The following is a 22,361-nucleotide window of genomic DNA, read 5'->3' as shown; positions in this document are numbered from 1 at the left end:
CCTGAGCCTCCCCAGCTCCCTCAGCCTCTCCTCATAGGGCTGTGGTCCAAACCCCTCGCCATCCTTGTTGCCCTTCTCTGGACATATTCCAGCAAGTCAACATCTTTCCTAAACTGTGGGGCCCAGAACTGGACACAGGACTCAAGGTGTTGCTTAACCAGTGCTGAGTAATACAGTGGTTTCAGATAGTGCTGTTGATGCTGGACAGGTATCTGCAGACAGGCAGGTATGGTTACCCTAAGCACCTACCTTCACCCTGATTATAATGTTGTATCCTGGGAAAATTCTCTGTTTGAAATATACTCTGTTTTCAGGTTTTTTATATCAGTTTTCAGTTATCTGGAGTATAAGGGGAAAATAATCTTCCATAACTAAGAAGTATTTGTTGTTTTGTCTGGTACTGTTAGCTTTAAGACCCCTAAATATTTCCTCTGTGTGTGTAGTAGTTCAACAAACACAGCAGGGCAAAACCAAATGGAAAACCTAGATTCAGCTTTGGTCTGATAATAAGATGAAGGAAATTAAACTGTTATGGGTTGCAATAAATGTTTTTGTGTTCAATCAGGATCACCCAGAGCAGGTTGCCCAGGACCATGTGCATCCACAATTCTGACCAAAAATAGTTCAGTTCTAAATTTTGAAGGTCAGAAGGAAAAGTCAAAGGAAGTATTTGCTTAAAGTCATTCCTTTGCTATTAGTCATTCCATTAGGTAATTTTTTTTCTACAGAATGCTATGTCTGATGTTTATTTGCCACAGAATATAATGGAGCAGATGCCTTATTAAATTATTTTACATTTAAATCTTGAAAATATGTCAAATGACCTTTTGTTGCCATTTCTCTTCTGTTTCTTTGAGATTAGTCTCCCGATGCAGACTGCTTTGTTTTAGTGGACTTTAGGAAGAGGATATAAAGCAATCCAAAGGAGTAATAACCATCATAATTGACAGGCTTTTAAAAAAAAGCCCTGGAAAATAGAATAGGAGATATTTTGAGCATGTTTTTTTCTTGCATTTGCTCAAAATTGTGTAGGATTAGCTGACTTTGCAAAAAATAAACCTCACTCAGCAAAAAATCCTGAACTTTTTGAGTACAGAAGAGATTTTGCCAGTGATTGCATTACAATCACACTTTTTGTTCCATTTTAGTGGGGTTTTATTGGTTTTCTGCCAACAATTTACTCTAATGGATTTTGCGAGTGTGCACACAGAGATAACGATATTAAAACCAGGCTAGAGAGCATTATCTGAGTTCCTCATCCCTCATAATTTTTCCCCTGTGTTGTCTGACATACTCATTTGTCTTCTGACACCATGTTTATCCTGTTGCCCTACAGCAGTGTTTCACATGCGAGGCTCCCCAGATAAAAAGCTGTCAGTGCATCTGTTCTGGTCTTTGAATTGCCTCAATCATTTAATGTCACATGCATTTTACATTTCTGAGGGAAGTTTCTTGTCTTTTAATCTTGCTCTTCTTCCTAAAATATGATAAAAATCATATATTTAATAAAATTCCAAACTCTGGAGAAGTCTCTCTGAAAGTCAAGGCTATATAAGTCGTTTTACCAATGTGACTGATATGAAATATGGAGATTTATGGCAATTTATCTTGCTTGATTAGGACATCTGTGTGATGTAGGTACCTATTAAATTAGGAGATTATGGATTTTTGACTGAAGAAAGTGTCCTGTTTCATTTATCATTGAGATATAGATTTTTTTTTTTGCTTTTAAGCTGTACTTGATTTAACTCATAAACCTTAATAACTTATTGAATCTTTGTTACTGAACCAGCAGCCACAAAGTTAACTAATTTCTGCCAGCATTTGATTTTGAAGGATGAACTGCTTCAGTTCAGTTGGAAACCAGGACTTCAAAAATTATTTGTGGTAACATTGCACTTAAAAGATAAAATTTGCTTCACTCTCCTCCCCTTCCCCTCCTCTTCCCGTCCCCCCCCCCATTTTTGGTAGTGATCAATAGTTTATAGGGATTCAAATAACATTTTCTAAGGTTCAAAGACTAATCTCCTTTTTCAGTTCTAAAGGGCCATTCTATGCACTGTTTGTGATTCACACATTTAGTTTCAAGTAGACTCATAGAGTGGTTTGGGTTGGAAGAGACCTCTAGGGTCATCTAGTCCAACCCCCTGCACTAAGCAGGGACATTCTCCATTAGATAAGGCTGCCCACAGCCCTGTTGAGCCTGGCCTTGAATACCTTCAAGGATGGACATTCAACTACCTCCCTGGGCAATCTTTTGAATTTCCCTATTTTTGGCCAAGTCCACATCTATGGTATTAATCATGGAATCATAGAAACAACAAGGTTGGAAAAGACCTCAAAGATCATTAAGTCCAATCTGTCACCCAACACCTCATGACTACTAGACCGTGGCACCAAGTGCCACATCTAATCCCCTCTTGAACACTCCCAGGGATGGTGACTCCACCACCTCCCTGGGCAGCCCATTCCAATGGATAACAACTCTCTCTGTGAAGAGCTTTCTCCTCACCTTGAGCCTAAACTTCCCCTGGTGCAGCTTGAGACTGTGTCCTCTTGTTCTGGTGCTGGTTGCCTGGGAGAAGAGACCAACCCCCACCTGGCTACAGCCTCCCTTCAGGTAGTTGTAGAGAGCAATAAGATGTTCCAAACCTTACAAGTCAAATGTCATATTCATTTACTCCTTCAGTCCACATCTACACACCAAGTATTAACTTGGAAAGTTAAGATCCCTTTCCAAATAAATAGTTTTCTTGAAATTGTTCATAATCAAAGGTTTTTTAGAAGTATGCTTACCAGTAACAGAAATGTCTCTAGAATGCAGCCTTTATTTTGTCCCACAAGTGAAGTTTCTCAGCTCCATTACATTAAAATTGCAATATTTTATCTAACTTGACATGTTGAGTGTGCTTAGATAAATTGAGATCCCTTTACAAGTAAAATAATTATCAAGAATTTGTTCAGTTTAGACCTGTTTTCCAGAATCTAGCCCATGGTATTTCATTCAGCTTATGAAGATTCACATGCAGTCCATCAATTTTGCAAGTGGTCCTTATTCTAATGATACAACCTTTGCTTAACAGTTCTGTGTGTTGAATAATAGGTATTTAGTCTGAAGGAGAAAGGCCTTTTTGTTAATAAAACCTTGCTGCAGCAGGTTGTCTGAAAAAATCAATCTAATTTCTCCTCATGATGTGCAGAGGCAAGGGAGAAATACCTAAAGGAGCAATTGCCTTAAATCTCATGGCTGCTTTAGTATTAAGGCAATCAAATGTGAAATATCAATACGTCTGCACAGCATGAGGGACTGCATCCTGTTCTCCTGATGAATAGCAGAAGTAGAAATGAGGAATGGGGAAAAGAAAAACACTAACTGAAAATAAATTGCATACATTGCTACAGTGATATTAAATATCATCGAGCAAATTGCTATCTTGCTGTGTGTCTGACTTTAATGAAACAAATCAAGATAGAATGAAATAAATTCAGCTTAATTAATTTAAATGCATAGATGTCTCAATTCCTAAAAATTAGGGCTCATCAATTCCCTTTTGGGAAAATGTGGCAAACCTCTGTCTGTGGTGGTACAATTCTTTTGTACTAATTTAACTTTTCTGTGTAGCCCCTCTCAGTCACTGAGCTCTACAGATTCCTACCAAGTCAGAGGCTGAGGGAGCTGGGGAGGCTCAGGGGAGACCTTATTGCTGTCTACAACTACCTGAAGGGAGGTTGTAGCCAGGTGGGGGTTGGTCTCTTCTCCCAGGCAACCAGCACCAGAACAAGAAGACACAGCCTCAAGCTGCACCAGGGGAGTTTTAGGCTGGATGTTAGGAAGAAGTTCTTCATAGAAAGAGTGATTGGCCATTGGAATGTGCTGCCCAGGGAGGTGGTGGAGTCACCGTCACTGGAGATGTTTAGGAAGAGACTAGATGGGATGCTTGGTGCCATGGTTTAGTTGATTAGATAGAATAGAATAGAATAGACCAGGTTGGAAGAGACCTTCAAGATCATCTCTTGGATGATAGGTTGGACTCGATGATCTCGAAGGTCTTTTCCAACCTGGTCTGGTCTATTCTATTCTATTCTGTTCTGCTCTACTCTACTCTACTCTACTCTGCTCTATTCTATGCTATTCTGTTCTGCTCTACTCTACTCTAGTCTACTCTACTCTACTCTGCTCTACTCTACTCTACATTGGATAACATTAAATAGAAATGAAGGCAATCTGAATCAACTTTGACTTGAGAGAATGTAAATGTTTTCTAACTATAACTGTTGTGTTTCTACCTATAACTGTTGTGTGTTTTGGAGTGTTGGTTGGTTTGGCTTGGGGGTTTTGTTTTGGGGGTTCAGTTGGTTTTTTCCCCCTCAATATTCATGTAGGGATGGATGAGATTTTAGAGGACTTGGCTTTTTAGGTATTGCATGGCAACAAAGTGTTGAGCACTCTGCTTGATTCTTGAGTATTGTGGTACAGGTCTGTCATCACTTTGGGTTTTACAAACTTGTTTAATCACCAGTACAGCAGATACTTAACAAAAACCTGATTTGTTTTACCCAGGACTATATTGCAGCATTAATGTTTGTTATTGGCAAAAGAATTAAATGTTGAGGTTTCACTGTGTGTTAGAGGAATGAACCTTCTCTCTGTCTCTGTTTATAGACCATAAAATATCTCATAAACTGTGATGTCGAGTAATAGTGCAGATTTATTGGATGGGGGTTTGAAGAAACCATTAATTTCCAGTGTGTTACAATAGAATCTAGCAGAATAAAAGAAAGGAAAAAAAACAACACCAAAACCAACCAAAAACCTACCAAGAAGCCAAACAAACACCCCCCACGTGTTTGTTTTATTATCTATTCTATTAAGAACTGTCAATGAAAATCCTTCTCCCAGCTGCAATGAAATGAACTTGTGTGAATTGTTGGGGTTTTTTTAAAGGGCATGACATAAAAAAATCACAAGAGGTAAAACATGCAGTACAAATATTAATTTTAGGTACATTTATACTGTTGGTAAATGACTTATCAATTGACTATCAATGTGATTGCAATTGGTTTTCTCTAAACTCTTTTACATGTTCATTCCTGGCAAAGAATGCCCCACGCTTAGCTTATGTAGAAATCAGCTTCACAAAGAGATTTAAGAATAGATCTGTTCCATTAGCAGCCCTGAATGAAGTATGGGTTGATCTGTTTTCCATAGCAGCAGTGTACCAGTTGCACAGGGGAAATTACATTTTATTACTAATGGTATGGTTATAAACCAGAAATTGTATAATGCATCTGCTCCCTGCTCAGATGTTCACCAGAAGTTGTAGCGGCGACTCATACTCTGTTTCTCTTTAAGGATTTGATACTCAATTACTAAAACACAATAGCTGGATAGGTAAGGAATTAAATCCTAAAATGGGTTTGAATAAATTTTAGTCCACACAACTGTGTTGGAAGATCTGCAAGCAGTGGTAAGAATCAACAGCAGTCTGGTTGACTCTTAGATGAAGACTGTTCAAAATAGTGTCTGAAACCAGTCTGTTAATTTGCTGTTCCTAAGCGAGGAGGTTCAGAACTCCTGCACAAGGGTGTCTGGAAGGTAAAAAGAAAAGAAAACTTGACATTATTTGGAAGTAAACTTGGTAAGATCACATTGTTTGAAACATAATAGTGAACTTTTCTGTGGAGATTGCATTTGTCACGGTGTAACAACAGTAACTTGATTTTGTATTCCTGCCCGGTGCTTCCTGACACACTTCACTTGTGTTACATTTCTGCAACGTGATCTGTCAGCAAATATGTAGAATTCCTTCAGGGAGCTTTTAGTGATATATTAGAACCTCTAAGATCCACTGAGAGTGTGTTTCAGCTTTTTTTTGTTGTTGTTGCTAGTAAACATTTGCTCTGATCTTTTTGAATTGGCATCCCTTATGCAAGTATGTGATCATAAGTGACCTGCCAATACACAGTATATCGTGGCAGCGGTGCAAGGTTTATAGCTGTGTAAAATTTGACAGACATTAGCTTATTTGCATGAAACATTTGCAATTCATCTGAAGAAAGTGTCAGAGGAATTTGTCAACACTATTGATTTTTCTGTCAGATAGTCTACATGGGCTGGACGGAAGAACGGGAACAAGACTCCCTTCAGGATCGAATGTACACACCAAAGTTTCTAGCATTGAGGGGATCCTCCCTATATAAGTTTTTAGCACCTCCAGTAAGTATGCTTCTCATGCTTAATGTGGATAAATAGTATTAAATATCTTCATGTAAAAAAGTATGAAGCTTTCACAATGAGATACCATCCATTGAGCTAACAGGATTGCAGCTTACAGCACTGAGAAGTTCCAGGGTATGTGGTATAGAAAACAGCTGTTCATCAGATAATTGGGCATTGAAAAGAATTTCCTCACCTGGGCACTTAGAAAAATACAAGAGAAATCTGTTGGTGCTGAAAGGGGCTTTTTATTTTCCTTTAGCAGAACAAGCCTGAAGCAAGGTAGTTCATTTTAAACTGAATTATCATTGCAGTAAAACTGCTGAGATGTGGGGAAATATCAAAGCTTTTGCATGCTGTGGGAATGGCAATATCTCTGTCTTTAGACTTCATCCTGAATGTAACTTTTATGCTGCTTGGAAGCACCAAAAGGAAGGTGAGAAAACAAATTAAATTGTTTGGGCAAAATATATTAATTGAAATGTGACTGGCAGCACTAGGCAAAATTTAGCTGTTGTCTCATGCTTTGCAATTTACTTTCACAGATCATGGTATATATAAACTGCAGATCCTCTAGCCAGTTTTTAAGCCAGTACTAAGGAGTGAGTAGCAGTCACATACCAGCAACAGAGTGTCATGAGGAGTCAGTTAATCTGTTCATTGGGACACCTTTCTGACTGCTGTTAAGACCTGTATTGCAAGATCTAGGCTGTAGCTCTTTTCTGCCTGAGTCATGGTCTAGTTTGAGTTGGCAGGAACAAGGTCACAGGTCCAGTCCCCCCGGAGTGAGCAGGGGCAGCTTCAACTAGAGCAGGTTGCTCAGAGCACTGTCCAACCTGACCCTGAACGTTTCCAGAGATGGGTTATCTACCACTTCTCTGTGCATCCTGTTTCTTAGGTAGTTCAAAGCCAACTTGCAAGTCTCTGCACAAGTTATCAGTCAATATTGATGCTTGTTTAGCAACATGTTTAAGAACACGTGAAAGACATGAGAAATGGATGTTAAGCTTTGTGTGCTTAATGTTGGTACTCTAATTCAGTGGTATGACAGTTTGGTTCTCCCATGGATATTACTTGGAGTTTGGCTTTTGTTGGTGGATATTTTTCAGGATCAGATTGAAATGTCAGATTGTGTTGGCAAGCATCTTTGATTCAAAAGCAGTTCTCCTGGCTTTGGCAGACCTACCCAAACATGTGCTGCCCATCACATAAAGTCATCTTCATCCTAGATGCTAGACAGAGGCAGAAACAATGCTGAGAGCTCCTATTCAGTATAAAAGAGGATGATTACTCATTTGTAAGCACTATGGAAGGAACCACAAGCCTCTTTACTAAGGACTCAGTCATAAGTTTTCAGGAGTATTATGTTGGTGGTGGGTAAATGGGTGATAGGTGATGATTAATAGGTGTGGGAGGAACGTGTTTGTAATAGGGTTGTGAACCATGATGCTGTGAATGAGGACAGTTAGCCAGCTGTTGCTGTATGAGACAAGCCACTGATCTTTGAAGCTTTTATAGGTCTCATTCAGCTGAGCTGCAACATGGTTTTGTTTTGCCAGATTCTGGTTCTTACTCTAAAGTAGAAAGACAGCTCAAATGTAGAGAAAAGTGTTTTCTCTCTATGGAGCAGGAGGGAAGCGGAGTGACAAACATGCTTTGTAAAGGACAGACAGAGGAACAGCTCCTATAGAGCTACTTTAAAACATGCAATGTATGAAATATTTGCACACTTACATACCCAGCAAAACTGTCTTCTTATCAAAGGCTGCAGTAAGCCTTTTCTAGGAGCACTTCTAAAATCCTGGTTTAGAGCAGGATTTTTACACAGAGAGTTGTTTGCTGTTCTGCAGGTGTACCTGTTCATCTCCTCCAGGGACTACAGAAGACTAATGCCACAGTTTCAGAGCTTCTATTTGTGAAATGTGCAAAGTGTAGTTACAAGAAGAGAAACATTTTTAATTATATTTGCAGTGTGAGCCCCTTGAATTAAGTTGTTTTCTGTTGTTGCCAACTTTTTAACCAGAAAATCAAATGCAAGTATTTTCGTGGTCCCTGCCAAAGTCTAGCACATTAAGGAAGTGTGTGTTTGAACAGCATGTATCTTATTTTATCTGTTTGATCAATATCTGCTTTCCATGCTCAGACAAATGAGCAATTCTAACATACCCTATTTGCATTTTGAAAGCTTTAAAGAAAATTAATTTTTTTTTTCCTCTCTCTTCCCCCCCCCCCCCCCCAATTATTTCTTGGTACATTTTGCCCTTTAAATTATTAACTGTGTCAGGTCTGGTGGGTTTATACTTGGAAATTTCAGGTAGAATGGACTTGAATTGGGAAAAAGCTGCTAACACCTTTTTTTTTTCCCCTTGCTACCCAAGCTTTTCAATTAAGACATTAAAGGTAAACAGGATAAGCAGTTTCTATGAATGTCTTAATTCTACAATTGCTTTTGCTTTGCTCATATCTTTTATAGAAATAGTTGTATTTTCACCTGAAAAAAAGTCCCTTTACAAGTACAACCAAAAGCAGATAACTAAGGTAAAAAGGGGAGCTCTGATTAAGTGGGGTTTTTTTCCCCCCAAAGCATGGAGCCTGCAGTAAACTTTTAAGCGTAGCTCTGAGTGGCTTCATGTTACAGCAGCAATAGGAACTACTTTTTCTCATGGGGCAATATGGCTATAGCTTGTGTGGCTGGTGTTCTGTGTTCAGCGGAGCTAGCTGCAGCAAGACTCCTCTCCCCATTTCCCTGTTCATGGTGATAAAGTGATTTCATTTTATTTTTTAATCCACAGTAGAAAGAGCAGCTTCTTTTATTTCCCCTTTCTTTCTTTGTCTGAAAAAAGGCATTTTAGAATAGAATAGAATAGAATAGAATAAACCAGGTTGGAAGAGACCTTCAAGATCATCGCATCCAACCCATCATCCAACACCACCTAATCCATTAAACCATGGCACCAAGCACCCCATCCAGTCTCCTCCTAAACACCTCCAATGATGGTGACTCCTCCACCTCCCTGGGCAGCCCATTCCAATGGCCAATCACTCTCTCTCTGAAGAATTTCTTCCTAACATCCAGTCTGAACCTCCCCTGGTGCAGCTTGAGACTGTGTCCTCATGTTCTGGTGCTTGTTGCATGGGAGAAGAGACCAGCCCCCACCTATCTACAGCCTCCCTTCAGGCAGTTGTAGAGAGCAATAAGGTCTCCCCTGATTTTACATCACATCTCTGAATAGCTTCTTAGACTTCAAGATTGTATGTTTCCAGTATTTCTTTACTTCCTCATTCAATATCAAACAGTTGGCTGAGTCTCAGTATTTAGTCTTCTTAGAAATATGGTTTAATACCATTCTTCAATAAGGCAGTGAAAACAGAGTTTGGCTGCAGATAAGTAAAATGCTAATACAAGAGGAACTGCAGCGCTGAATTGTTGAACTTCTCATTCTTGGCTGTGGTTTCCTCAAAGGATTTTCAATTATATCAGAGGTTATATCTGAAAATCAATTAGAGAGGTAGTTTTCTCATACCACACCAAAATAATTTTGATCAAGGAAGTTTTATACCAAGGCATCCAAACCCATAGATGCTTCTCAGCCATGTTGTATCTGTTAATGATGGCTTCTTCTCTAGATAAAAGAGAAGTTGATCTTATATAATAGGGGTTTTTTTGTATGCTATGAATAGCATTTTATGATACATTATTCAAAGAACTTTATATTCCTTAGTCTTCATCAACTTCTTCATCTTGCCTAACAATTGTAATGATACAGCTGTATTCCTTTGGAGCTGGGCCACTGTTCAATTCTTCTTACCAATAAGTCTATTTTTTCTTTCATATATAGTCTCAATTTTCATTCTATTTTTTGTGTTCTTCTGTTTTTTGAGACTGTGAATAATTCTCCTTTCTCACAGTTGCCTTGGAAAGTTATTTTTAGATCACTGTGATATTGCCTTGACTCTTCCCTTAGTGAATATATTCATCTATCCTTTTCTGTCTTACTTAAGGCTTAACCCTTACTCTTGCTTGATTTTACTGAACTCATTTATCTACACAAATTTTTGGCCTAAAATAGGTACTTAAAATTAGTAGTTAAAAGCATTTGTCAAATCCTAGCACAAGGAGGAGAAATTTATTACTCCTGAAATATTTGTTAGAATTTAGGAGTAGATCAATCTTGGTAAGAAAGTTGTTTCTTGTAATTTTTAACTCCTGGATTTCCAGGCATGTAGGGTAAGTGTGTAGGACCTTGCAAGGTTGGAGACTTGAGCAGATTTGCAAACAGTGCAAGTGAATGGGGGCAAATTGTGGCATGCAGTTAAAGGGAGTGAAGTAGTGAGAAACATGCCCTCTTGTAGTCAGGGCCCTTTGAGGGTGAATTTGAGGGCTGCATCCTTTCAGGATCTAAATGCAGCCCTCACCAGTTCCCAAGGGAAGGCTTATTCAGCATAGATCAGCCTGGAAACAAAGACACTGTGTTGATTTGCCATTGGAATGTGCTGCCCAGGGAGGTGGTGGAGTCACCATCACTGGAGGTGTTTAGGAAGAGACTGGATGGGGTGCTTGGTGCCATGGTTTAGCTGATTAGATAGTGTTGGGTGATAGGTTGGACTTGATGATGTCCAAGGTCTTTTTCAACCTGGTTAATTCTATTCTATTCTATTCTAGTCTAGTGCATTCTATTTTCTAATGTAGTCTATTCTATTTTCTATTCTATTCTGTTCTCTACTCTATTCTGTTCTATGAGGTACAAGCACAAGGAAACAGGACATCTGACCAATGCCTCGATGGAACAGTAGTTATTGCTCTGAGACAGAGCTTGATCTTTCTGTATACATTATACTCGATATGAATGGTTTAGGGATAGACTTAGTTTTGGGGGTTTTTTTAGAACTAAGCTTTGTTCTTGTAATAAACAAAAATAACTTTCATTCTTTTCCTGTTTGATTTTTTTTCTTCCAAGGTCACAACCTGGGATTGGACACGAGCTGAGAAAACGTTTTCAGTCTATGAGATAATGTGCAAAATTCTCAAGGTATGATAAGAAAGTATAAAATAAATTACCACTTTGTCAGACCGGTTGACAAGCCAGAGCTTAACACTGCTGCTGGGAACTGCATGTTGCCACCTAGCAGAAAGAGATCCATTTCTTTCCCTTTGAAATCAGTATCAGAAGTCCTGGTGTCAGTAGATAGAGATCCAAACCAGAAGGCATGGCAAAACTGGGAATAAACTGATTTTGACTAGGAAGCTATTTCATTGTAATGCTGTGTGGATGTTATAGCTTTACTTTAATGTCACATTTATCCAGTATAACATTTATTTTCTCTGAGAAGCTAAAAAAATGATGATCAGTTTGTTTGCTTTCAACTATGTTGATGCAACTCACAGTGGCTGCAGTGTGAGATTGCTCTTGGACTAAAAGCAAAGTCCTCAAAATATGCAATACTATTCTGAAATCTTTTTGTCTTATTTCTTCCATTTTCTTTAGTTTCCCTTAACTGTAATAAATGGGAAGAGGTAATGAAATATATTAATACCACTTTAAAGCTATGGGGAGAAAAATGAATAGGGACATCGTTGTGCATTATAGTTAATAATTAATTGGAAAGTCATTCAGAATTTTTATGTTTTAAAACCAGTTTTCCAGCATTTCTCAACCTAAAACATGAGGAGAGGAAAAGGGGATAAAAATCTGAACATTACCTCTTTCCATTCAGCTGAAGTGCTCCCCTGTATATGTTGGTTTGGGGAGTTTTGAGACAAAATTGGGTAAACTGTAATTTGGTCTTTTCTGGAGCTTTATCTGGGCACAGATAGACTAGTATCAAGAGGTATGAAAAGTCATATTTTAGGAGAGTGTTTCCCCTTGGGAAGATCTGACATGGACATAGAAGGTGCATGTCCCAGTGTTTGTAGTTCACATAGGCACGCTCTACTCCACTTTCCTTAGGGAGGCAGCTTTCCGATGGGAAAGCTCAATACATTTCAGAAGCTTTTTACATCAGAGACTTCAAAAATAAGAAACCAAAGCTATAATCTGGGGGGAAAAAAAAAGGCAAACAAACATTAAGCACCAAGGTTACACTAATTTGAGAAGTAAGCCGTTGGAGCCAGAGCAACCCTTCCTTCTGACTTACCCAAAGGTTTTTCCTTTACTGTTTGAATAGACAGGTAGAGAATATGTGTCATATAGTTTTGTCTAATTGAAAGGCCTTTCTCCTTTTCCTTTCTTCTACTATTATCCTGTGTTGATGCTCTTCTCATTCACTCATTTTAGCCATTTTTATTTGTTTGCCTCCTCTCTTTTATCCCCTGTTCTTGTATTATCAATGCAGGGATTTATTTATTTTCTCTGTTTTCAGCTCTGTAGCAAAGGTTAGTTACAGCCACAAAGCACTAAAACCTAAACCAATGTCTTCCTGCCACTTTTGTGTGAAAATAGAAAAGAGTGCCAAGATGGAGGGTTTGGTTTTTTCCTTATCAACAGCTCTCCAAACTGTCTGAAAAGAGGTGTAGCTCCTCCATTCTCAATCCATATTAACAGAGGACATCCCTGCAGAGAGGCAATTTCAGTTTAAGTGGTACAGGAATGTCATTTATGTGTTTCTTTATCATGTTATTCGCATTCAGTTATTCCTTTAAACGTAGTCAAGCTTATAAAGTGGTGAAATGTTTCAAATGAGTTCTTGGGCTTAAACCTGTAAATAGAAAAATGGAAGTAGAAAAAAAACTAATCATTGAAATGAAATTACAGCTTCTAGTATTGGAGTATTAATCTTCACCTTACTCTAGTTTCCTATACCAGGTACTATAGGACTTCATTGTGTTTTCACTAAAAATAGAAGCAAGTAAACCCATCACTATTACTACACTGAAGCTCTGTAAACATGCAAGATTTTGTTCAGGTTTTATGTCAGCATCATAAATATCTCCATTTTAACAGTGTGTGTTTCCAGACACACATGTTCAAGCCCCATGGGTATTACTGAAGCAGAAGCAGCTTAACAGTTACTCTGGTGCTTTGTGATCACCTTCAATCTTCTTGCCTTCAATAGTACCACACATGGTACTTTTATTCTAGATCTGTTTTACCTGGAGAATGAGTTGAATGGCAAAAAGGGCAGGCTAACAGGGTTTAAAATGATTGTATTCTCAGGGATTGATGGATAGCATGATAGCTCAGGAGGTGTAATGAAAGAAAAAAAAAAGGAAGAAAAGAAACCTGGGCTCTTCTACCACAGTGTTTTCCTTCTCCTGCACTTCCTTTTCTTCCATGGCAGAGACTGAGTTCAGGTCGTTCTTTCCAGGAAAATTGAGAAGATAGAATTATTCTGTATTTCTCCTTCAGAAGAGACAATCTCATGTTGTGCAGAGATAAATCCAGGAAGATAGTAATGCCTCCTTGGAGGACAGTATCATCACTCAGTATCTCTTAACTGGGTTTAGTTCCATGTTCTCAGCTAAACTCAAACTGTTCAGTCTACACATTCACTAGGAGTAAATATCATAGAATGTGGGGAGGGACTGTTTAGAAGGGCTTGTAGTGATAGGATCAGGAGCAATGATTTTAAACTCCAGTAGGGTAGATTTAGGTTGGACAAAAGAAGGAAGTTCTTTACAATGAGAGTGGTGAAATACTGTAACAGGCTGCCCAGGGATGTGATTGAGTCTCTGTCCCTGGAGACATTCAAGATCAGACTTGATGTGGCCCTGGGCAGCCTGCTCTAGCTGGAGGTGTCCCTGCTGACTGCATGGCATTGAACAAGGTGATCTTTAAGAGCCCCTTCCAACTGGATGCAATCTGTGAATCTGTGAGACATTCCCAGAGTGTTTGCCTTGCTTACTGAAGTTATTAATGTTCTTCAGCTTCATCCAAGCATCTCCTTTTAATGGTGATAAAATGCTTCCTGTACTTCTCTCACCTGCCTTGTAACTTCAGTGTGTCATGCAAAGAGTATTTGGAGATTTGCAAGAAAACCCACACTTTGTTCAACACAAAACAGGAAGCATATTCAGGTGTCAGATCAGCTGTGAAATGAAATGTGAGGATCATTGTGAAAGGCAGTCTGTGCCAGCAACGTGTCAGGGTGGTGAATCATTGATGTTTATAGCTGGTATCATTTACATCAGTGCAGCTATAATTTTCTCACTATATTAATCAGGAGCATCATGGTGTCTCAGAAGACTTGTATTTCATTCCTTATTTAGCTGCCAGCGTGTGTAAAATCCTCAAAAGCAGTTATGTTAATTTTCCCCACTAAAATTTCCTGTAATTTTGAGCTCCCATTTCCAATAAGTCAAGTGTGGGAAAAGGATGATATAAAAAGCATGGGGGGGAGACTACTTAAAATGTTTATATATTCAGATAAAGTTTAAAATTAATGCCAGTAGACACATAAACATATAAAGTGCAGGTACAGAACATATTTCAAGGTCTAGCATTAATACAGTTTGCTCAGTGGCCGAGACTTGCATCTTGATGTCTTGCTTCCACTCGAGTACTTCACATATACTCAAAGCTGCTTAGGAAGCAAGAGGAGTGCATCTCTTTTGTGAAGAGGTTAATGCTGCATCCAGGGAATATTAATTTTTTTCAGCCAGGGTTGAACCAGGTGACAGTTCTGGGAAAAAGTGCTAAACTTTTGAGTGTTCCAGTTCTGAACAGTGGAAGTAATTTTCAGTCCTTGCTTTGCCTCCTGTTGTAATGCTTTTGCAGAAAAGAGAGTCTGTCCCCTCCTACTCTACGTAGAATTAAAGTTGTCTTGTAAGGTGAGGGAAATAGTAATTGCAAATGATCTCCGTGTCCACTGTCATTAAGACCATCATTAAGTTGGCTCCAGTGACACAATAAAGAACACTTTTAGGTGATGGTGTTGTTCAGTACTAAAATACTTCTGATGAGAGCATTGAATTCCCAGCACTGGATTCCTCATAAGCATAAGCTGATGTGTAGCTACTCCTGCCTTGCACAGAGATATACTATAGATGACCACACCTCTGTCCCAGCAATCCATCTTTGCTCTTTGTGATGTCAGTCCATTTCTCTTCAACATGGACAAAGGAATAGTCTCCAGTCTGTGCTGTGTTCATTTGGACAAGTTTAATAGGCCCTGTGTGTTAAAGATGCTGATGTTCCTGCAATTGTGCAACACCATCTAAGAGTCATTTTTGAGAGCAAAGTGGCAGTGTTATTGGATGTATGACAGTTGCCACTATATAAGGACTTGTTAAATTTGATTCAGAAACAGAAGGGCAAAAAAAGTTTTTAAAGGTAAAGTTAGTAAGTAAGGGTTTTTTTTTTTCTGTTTCCCTTTAACTATAGAGAGATTACATTCTTAATTTAAAGGGGGGAAGAAACCCACACAGAACCTTTTGAGATGTTTAATGCAATATTAGATAGTATAAGCTGGCACATTTTGGGGGGGGGAATGAGACAATTATGTTGGGCTCGAGCTGCCAATCTCAAAGTCTGCTCCTTCTTCCTGGAAGAAATAACAAGATCGAGACACAGAGGAACAGAAAAAGAATATCAGATACAGACAATATATGTTTAAATGACTCCTGCAACCTCTCTGTTGGTTGGAGGCATCAGCTTTTCCTTCTTGTAAGAAATTGCTTTTTTTGCTGCCTGTCTAGTGATGAGACCGACAGTGATGTCGAAACATCCTTGAAAGGCAAAGCCAAATTCAACTTTTAACATAAGGCAAAAGGGATGATGAAAATGAACAGAAGTAAAGTGTGAGATATAAAATACTCCATGAGGATAGTCAGGGAAGAGAAGGACATATCTCACAGCCCAGCTGCTCAAGATTTATCCAAAGTTTGAGGTTTCCTTTCATTGACTTTAGACCAGTCAGGGCATTTCTCAGGATTGGAGTGATGCACTGTTTCAGTATTTTATCCACTAATATGTTCTGATAGAGCAGTTTGATTAATTTATATGTGGCATCTTTCTCTAATTTATCAATTTTCTCTTTGTGGTCACATTCTTGGAGTACTTAAGATTTTATTCCTCCCTCCCCCCCCCCCCCCCCCCCCCCCCCCCCCGGCTCTCTTTGTGAGTATTGCAATAATTTTAGCATAAGATCTTGCAGTTTTATTACATAAAGAATTTAAGACTACAGGCTTTCATGAAACAGTGATCCTGTTATTGTTTCATTGGATCCCTGTGTCCAATTCCTTACATGGAACAAATTGTTCCTGTCTCAGTGACAGCTATTCAAAGTTTCCTTTGCATCCTCTTCACGGCGGAGGTCTACATATTGCTCGGTATCAACAGCCAGAAGCCAACACTGAAAACAGAAGCATTCACTTCCAACAATTTTGGGTGGTTTGATGATAGGATCTTCTTTTCCCTAGGCACTTTTGAATTTTTTCAGGATTAGCAAGTACATGGAAAGCATTACTTTTTTTTTTTGCACATTTGCTGATGCAGATTTGCTGACATATTGGTACCCACCACAAATGCTTTCACTATGCTACCCGAATCTATTCTCAGCCTGCCATAATGTATTGACAAGCTATTGGAGTAAGAAACTCAGTTGGGGGGGTGAAAAAAGTGCTTTCTTTCAGAGAAAGAGGCTGCAGTCATGTAAGTAATGTTTATATTATAATGAATAATCGTTGTGGTGGGTAAATTTTCAGCTTTTTACTTAAACAGCTTCAATTCTTACCCTTCCAATGTTTGTGTCCTTCACGAAGGCTTTTGAAAGACTTTTTCTTACCTTTAAAACAAATGCATCTAGAGTTAAAAAAGAAAACCAAACCAAACAGAAGCAAACCACCACAACAACCCAGGCCCATAAAAATTTCACCATGTGAGAAATAGAAGAACTCTTCTTCAACACAATTTCTCTGTCCACTTCTGGTTTTGAGTGCTTTTTTTATCTTCTTGAAGAGGCACACAGCATCTTGAAGGAGAAACGGTGTAGCCTGTTCTCCTTTCCCATGGCTAGTAGCATAACATCCCCTTACAGCTAGGAAAGATAGGAAATGTTCTTCTCTTCCTATGTGGCATGGGGATGGAGCATATTCAGAATGAAATCTTCAAGACAGTTTTTGCCCAAAACATCTGGGCCCCACAATTTAAGAAGGACATTGAGACACTTGAACATGTCCAGAGAAGAGCACAAGCCCTACAAGGAGAGGCTGAGGGAGCTGGGGTTGCTTAGCCTGGAGAAGAGGAGGCTCAGGGGAGACCTTATTGCTGTCTACAACTACCTGAAGGGAGGTTATAGCCAGGAGGGGGTTGGTCTCTTCTCCCAGGCAACCAGCACCAGAACAAGTGGACACAGTCTCAAGCTGTGCCAGGGGAAGTTTAGGCTGGAGGTGAGGAGAAAGGTCTTCACTGAGAGAGTTGTTGGTCTTTGGAATGTGCTGCCCAGGGAGCTGGTGGAGTCACCGTCCCTGGAGGTGTTCAAGAGGGGATTGGACATGGCCCTTGGTGCCATGGTCTAGTAGTCATGAGGCGTTGGGTGACAGGTTGGACTTGATGATCTTTGAGGTCTTTTCCAACCCTATTGATTCTATGATCAACGTTTTTCAGTAGATCTTAACCTGTTGGGTTGTTTTTTGTTTTCAAGAGTGGCAGAATTTTCCTCCCATCCCCAAAGCACTCATTGCTGAGGCCCCAGGGCCGCTTGGGTGGTTCTTTGGTTTTAGCATGGACAAAACTATTTAATTCTGCTTCCTAATGTATTTCACAGGACTGATGCAGCTGTTTTAACTGTAATGTGAAACTAAAAAATATCCTCAGGCAGGCAACTAACATGGGGGGAAAAAACAACCCAGCCACAGTTGTTTAAATTTCAGAAAGCTGTAAACAAGGGCTGAGAATTAAAAGTCAGGACCACTTTTTAGCTTTGCTATCTGTTATCATTATGTTTACCCTTCTGAGATCTGTTCTTAAACTCAATTTCCAGCAAATAAAATGCCTCAAAGTTTGGACAGCTACACAACCTTAATAAGTCTCCAAGGACATGTTCAGCACAGTTATTTTTTTTTTAAATCTCTGTAATTACATTGGTCTCTTATTTCTCTTTAGCAGAAAATATCCACCAGTGCTCCTCTGGAAAGTATGAGAATAATTTCCTTCCCCAGATAGATCAGTCTGGTTTATAGAATAGAATTAACCAGGTTGGAAAAGACCTCAAAGATCATTGAGTCCAAACTTTCACCCAACATCATCTTATCAGCTAAACCATGGCATCAAGTGCCTCATCCAGTCTCTTCCTAAACACCTCCAGTGATGGTGACTCCACCACCTCCCTGGGCAGCACATTCCAATGGCCAATCACTCTTTCTGTGAAGAACTTCTTCCTCACCTCCAGCCTAAACCTCCCCTGGTGCAGCTTGAGACTGTGTCCTCTTGTTCTGGTGCTGGTTGCCTCGGAGAAGAGACCAACCCCCACCTGGCTTCAGGTAGTTGTAGAGAGCAATAAGGTCTCCCCTGAGCCTCCTCTTCTCCAGGCTAAGCAACCCCAGCTCCCTCAGCCTCTCCTCACAGGGCTGTGCTCCAAACCCCTCCCCAGCTTTGTTGCCCTTCTCTGGACACCTTCCAGCAACTTAACAAAGTTTTGAAAACTCTCCTTCTATGACATAGAAATAAGCACATTTCTGAGTGGAGGTCATTAAGCACTAGGCACAATTATGGTACTGACTCAGGAGAAACCTGTGTTCAGACTCTCATTCTGAGTCAGATGAGGGTCTTTGAGACTGCATCATCTTTTAATTAGGCAGAATAGGAAATTAATTTTCCTATTCAGGCTGAATAGGAAAGTAATTCAAGCTCACTGCTGGACTTAATAGGTTACAGGGAATGAACATTTCTATTTTCTGTCAAGCAATCAGACAGATCTTTTAAATGGAACTTTAATTGAAAAATTTGTGCTGCAATTATAACTATTTGTCCCCTCAAGAAAACTTTTTGTGGTTTGCTTTGTGGTTTGTTTTGGGTTTTTTTTGTTTTTGGGTTTTTTTCCCCTTTAATTTGGACATGGAAAAATATTCTGTCCAGTTTTTGTTTAGCTGGCATTCTGTGCTTGTTTAAATACATATAGATACAGATGCAGTTTCAGCATTTTTCTTATGTTTTTTAACATTAAAATTCATGAGTCTAAATAAGATGAGATATACACAAACACATGCATGCCTGAATGGGTCAGGGTGTTGTGTTTTTTTTCTTGATTACTTGATTGTTTGGGATGTGCTGGAGAAGCAGTACCTTTTTCTTTCTCTCTGGAGTGAATCTGTTCCCTGCTGCCTGCAAATGCTATTAAAAACATCTCCATAGCAACTAATGGCGATGCTCCAGAGAAGTGTTCCCAAAGTTTCAGATAAAGAAGTAGATCATTAGAGCCCCTTAGAAAGGAGGAATCTCTGTATATGTAGGTAGAGATGATAAGGGGAACACAAACAGTAAGATAATCAGGGCACTGATACCAGGAAGTGTAAAGGCATGAAGTGATTAGTTTTTACAGTCACCTTGGGGTTATTACTCTTGAGTTGATGGGAGAATGCCTTTTGTCTTCAGGTAATTTAGTTGCTAGATTTGAATCTTGCCTATGATAGGACAGATTTTGCAGGACTAGCATTCTGTGATTCTGTGACTAAATTAGTCACCAAAGAAAGCAAGTTTTGTTTGTTTTCTCATCAGTGTATTAAAAACTGTAATGATTAGTAACACAAACCTTTATATTTACCTTATTAGAACAGCTGAAATAAAATGATCTAAAAAGTCAAGGTGTATTTGGGTTTTTTCCAGGTATGCAGCTCCAATTAGGATGGTTTTGAATATCTTACATGAATTGTTCCTATCAAAACCTGCTTGTCAGTGTCACTGATATTTGTGGTTCTATTGCCAAGTTTCTCTGTATGTTACATATAACTTTGTGGTCACCCAGACTTCCAGACAGTTCTTGAGCACCATCTGGATGAAAATCATGCTATGAGCATGAAACTGGTGGACTTAGCTTTGTTTTCTATTGCATGGACCTTTGTAGAATAGAACTCAACTCTCACCAGCTAGAGTAGTTGTTGAGGGTCTCTTGTATCTCAGCAGATTTAATTAATAGCCAGAGTATGAGTATTTAATGCATTCATCATACTTAAAATCAAAAGACACAGGTAATAAAAGAGGAGCAGTGCTGCTTCTGGAGAGGGCAGTCTTTCAGGAGAAAAGATTACCTCTGCAGAAGAGAAGGGAATGCCACTGCTTAGTGATAAAGCAGCATTCTGCCTTAATTTGAAAGGACCTGCCTAATGAGCCATGAATGGTTCCCTTAGACAAATTTATTACGTGCACTTAATATGGATATCATTATTAATTAGGCAAGCAGGAGTCATACCATCCTGTCAGCAGAGATGCTGGATTACCCTGAAGCTGGGTGCAAGCCAAGGACTTTCCTCGCAGCCCATCCTTCAGCAGGGCTAGTTTCTTTCCAGTAGGGAATTTGCATACTGCTACAAGTTTTGTGGCTGTTCATCTTCAGAGAACCTGTATTCATTCACACTGAGCACATCAGGGGCAAATGGTACAGCTAATCAGTAGCAGTATGAAAGAAAAAATCAACATGAAATTGGGTCATGTCCATCATTGACTAGTAAGTGACTATAAAAATACAGGGTGATAGCTGATTCTTTAATGAGTAGAACAACATTTCAAATCTTAGCTGAAATAATTACTTGGTTGAAGTTCACTAATTAAGATGAAAACAGGGTTTTTTTGAAATGCCTGACAAATTTAGCTTACATTTGCAGAGACTTTTGGACAATACAGACTTTGATTCCTAAGGGGGGAAAAAAACCCACAAATGTTTTAAGTTCCTACCATTACAAGGACATTTGGATAACTACATTTTAGCTTTGCCTGTTTATCTTTTTTTCCTGCAGTTACCCATTGCATGTGGTTAAATTTATAAACCTGGAATACATATTGCCCTGTTTATAATGCTTGAGGCCAAGTGAAAAACTTAAGGAAGACCTTGGAGCAAAAAGGAGTAGAAGCAGTACTAAAGGGAGCCTTGCACCCAGTTATTTTTATAAGTAGAATGAAGTACCACTAAGAACCAAGAGGAATACCTCAGGTGTATGTCAGCATTTTAAACTGAAGTAAAACATTTAACTGTATTTGACTTGAACTTTGCTTACCATGAACTTAACCATAGCCAGGGATGTCAAAATCATGAGTACATGCATTAGAACTAGTCAATAAAAGTTAAATTATTATCCAATTAAATTATAAATTCCTAGTTCTGGGGAAATGCTGAATTTTCTTTTACTCCAAACTAGAACTTCAGAAAAATGTAAATTCCAATCATAAATTAGAGTACATTATGTGTTGCTTGTCACAATGTCATGTAGTAATCTGTTGTCCAGGGAGGTGGTTGAGGCCCCATCACTGGAGGTGTTTAAGACCAGGCTGGATGAGGTTCTGGCCAGCCTGATGTAGTGTGAGGTGTCCCTGCCCATGGCAGGGGGGTTGGAACAGGATGATCCTTGTCCAACCCTGACTGATTCTATGTTTCTATGATTCTGGTTGAAGTACTCATCATTATTGTTTTATCTGTAAACCAGTGAGGGGAAATACTGCTTAGTATTAATTAGATCTGTTCTAAATAAAAAAATATTCTCATTTTCATATAGAAATAGCAAAAAACATGATTAATATTGTAGATCTCATTTAACTCTTCTTTCCCTTTTCATCCTCCAGCTTTGATGTAATGCTTAGCAAAATCTAGTACAATTATTGCCAGTAATGTTGATAATGAAATACACAAGCTTTTATGTAATCACTTCAAAGAAGTTTCTAAGAGTTTGGTATTTTTCAAGCACATTTGAACAGAGATCAATCTCAGTAAACATTTTAACTTTGCATTTTTCACTGCCTACATGAGAACTCACCTCTTTTTTCATAGCCAGCCTATTCTTCTCAACAGGAAAAATCCTGTAAGAAGGGCAGAGTCTAAAAATGTAATTTAAAAGCTTCGAATCTGAACTGTGCCCAGCTAAACAGAGATGTGCATTCTGCAGCTGAGCACTGCACCAAAATTTCTCTTGTTGAAAACAGGGGCAATTGCTTTAATGACAATGACTCCTGACATTCCACATAGTGCTGTAGCCTTGTTTCAAATAAGGTCTAAGAGCGGC

At 39.0% G+C, this 22,361-nt stretch overlaps 1 protein-coding gene across 7 annotated transcripts in view; it reads left to right on the top strand.

Annotated features, from left to right (window-relative positions):
- The window catches only part of SNTG1 (syntrophin gamma 1), a 265,420-nt gene that overhangs the window by 221,276 nt on the left and 21,783 nt on the right, over positions 1 to 22,361 (top strand). For all 7 annotated transcript variants that reach the window (XM_054179618.1, XM_054179614.1, XM_054179617.1 and 4 more), the window contains 2 exons: positions 6,101 to 6,217; positions 11,176 to 11,247. In XM_054179618.1, coding sequence (XP_054035593.1) covers positions 6,101 to 6,217; positions 11,176 to 11,247 — 189 coding nt within the window. The remainder of the gene's footprint in view (positions 1 to 6,100; positions 6,218 to 11,175; positions 11,248 to 22,361) is intronic.

The sequence above is a fragment of the Dryobates pubescens genome, chromosome 3 (assembly GCF_014839835.1).
Source record: "Dryobates pubescens isolate bDryPub1 chromosome 3, bDryPub1.pri, whole genome shotgun sequence".
Classification (NCBI taxonomy): Eukaryota; Metazoa; Chordata; class Aves; order Piciformes; family Picidae; genus Dryobates; species Dryobates pubescens.
The sequence above is the reverse complement of the archived record's forward strand: the minus strand, read 5'-3'. Positions and strand labels throughout refer to the sequence as shown.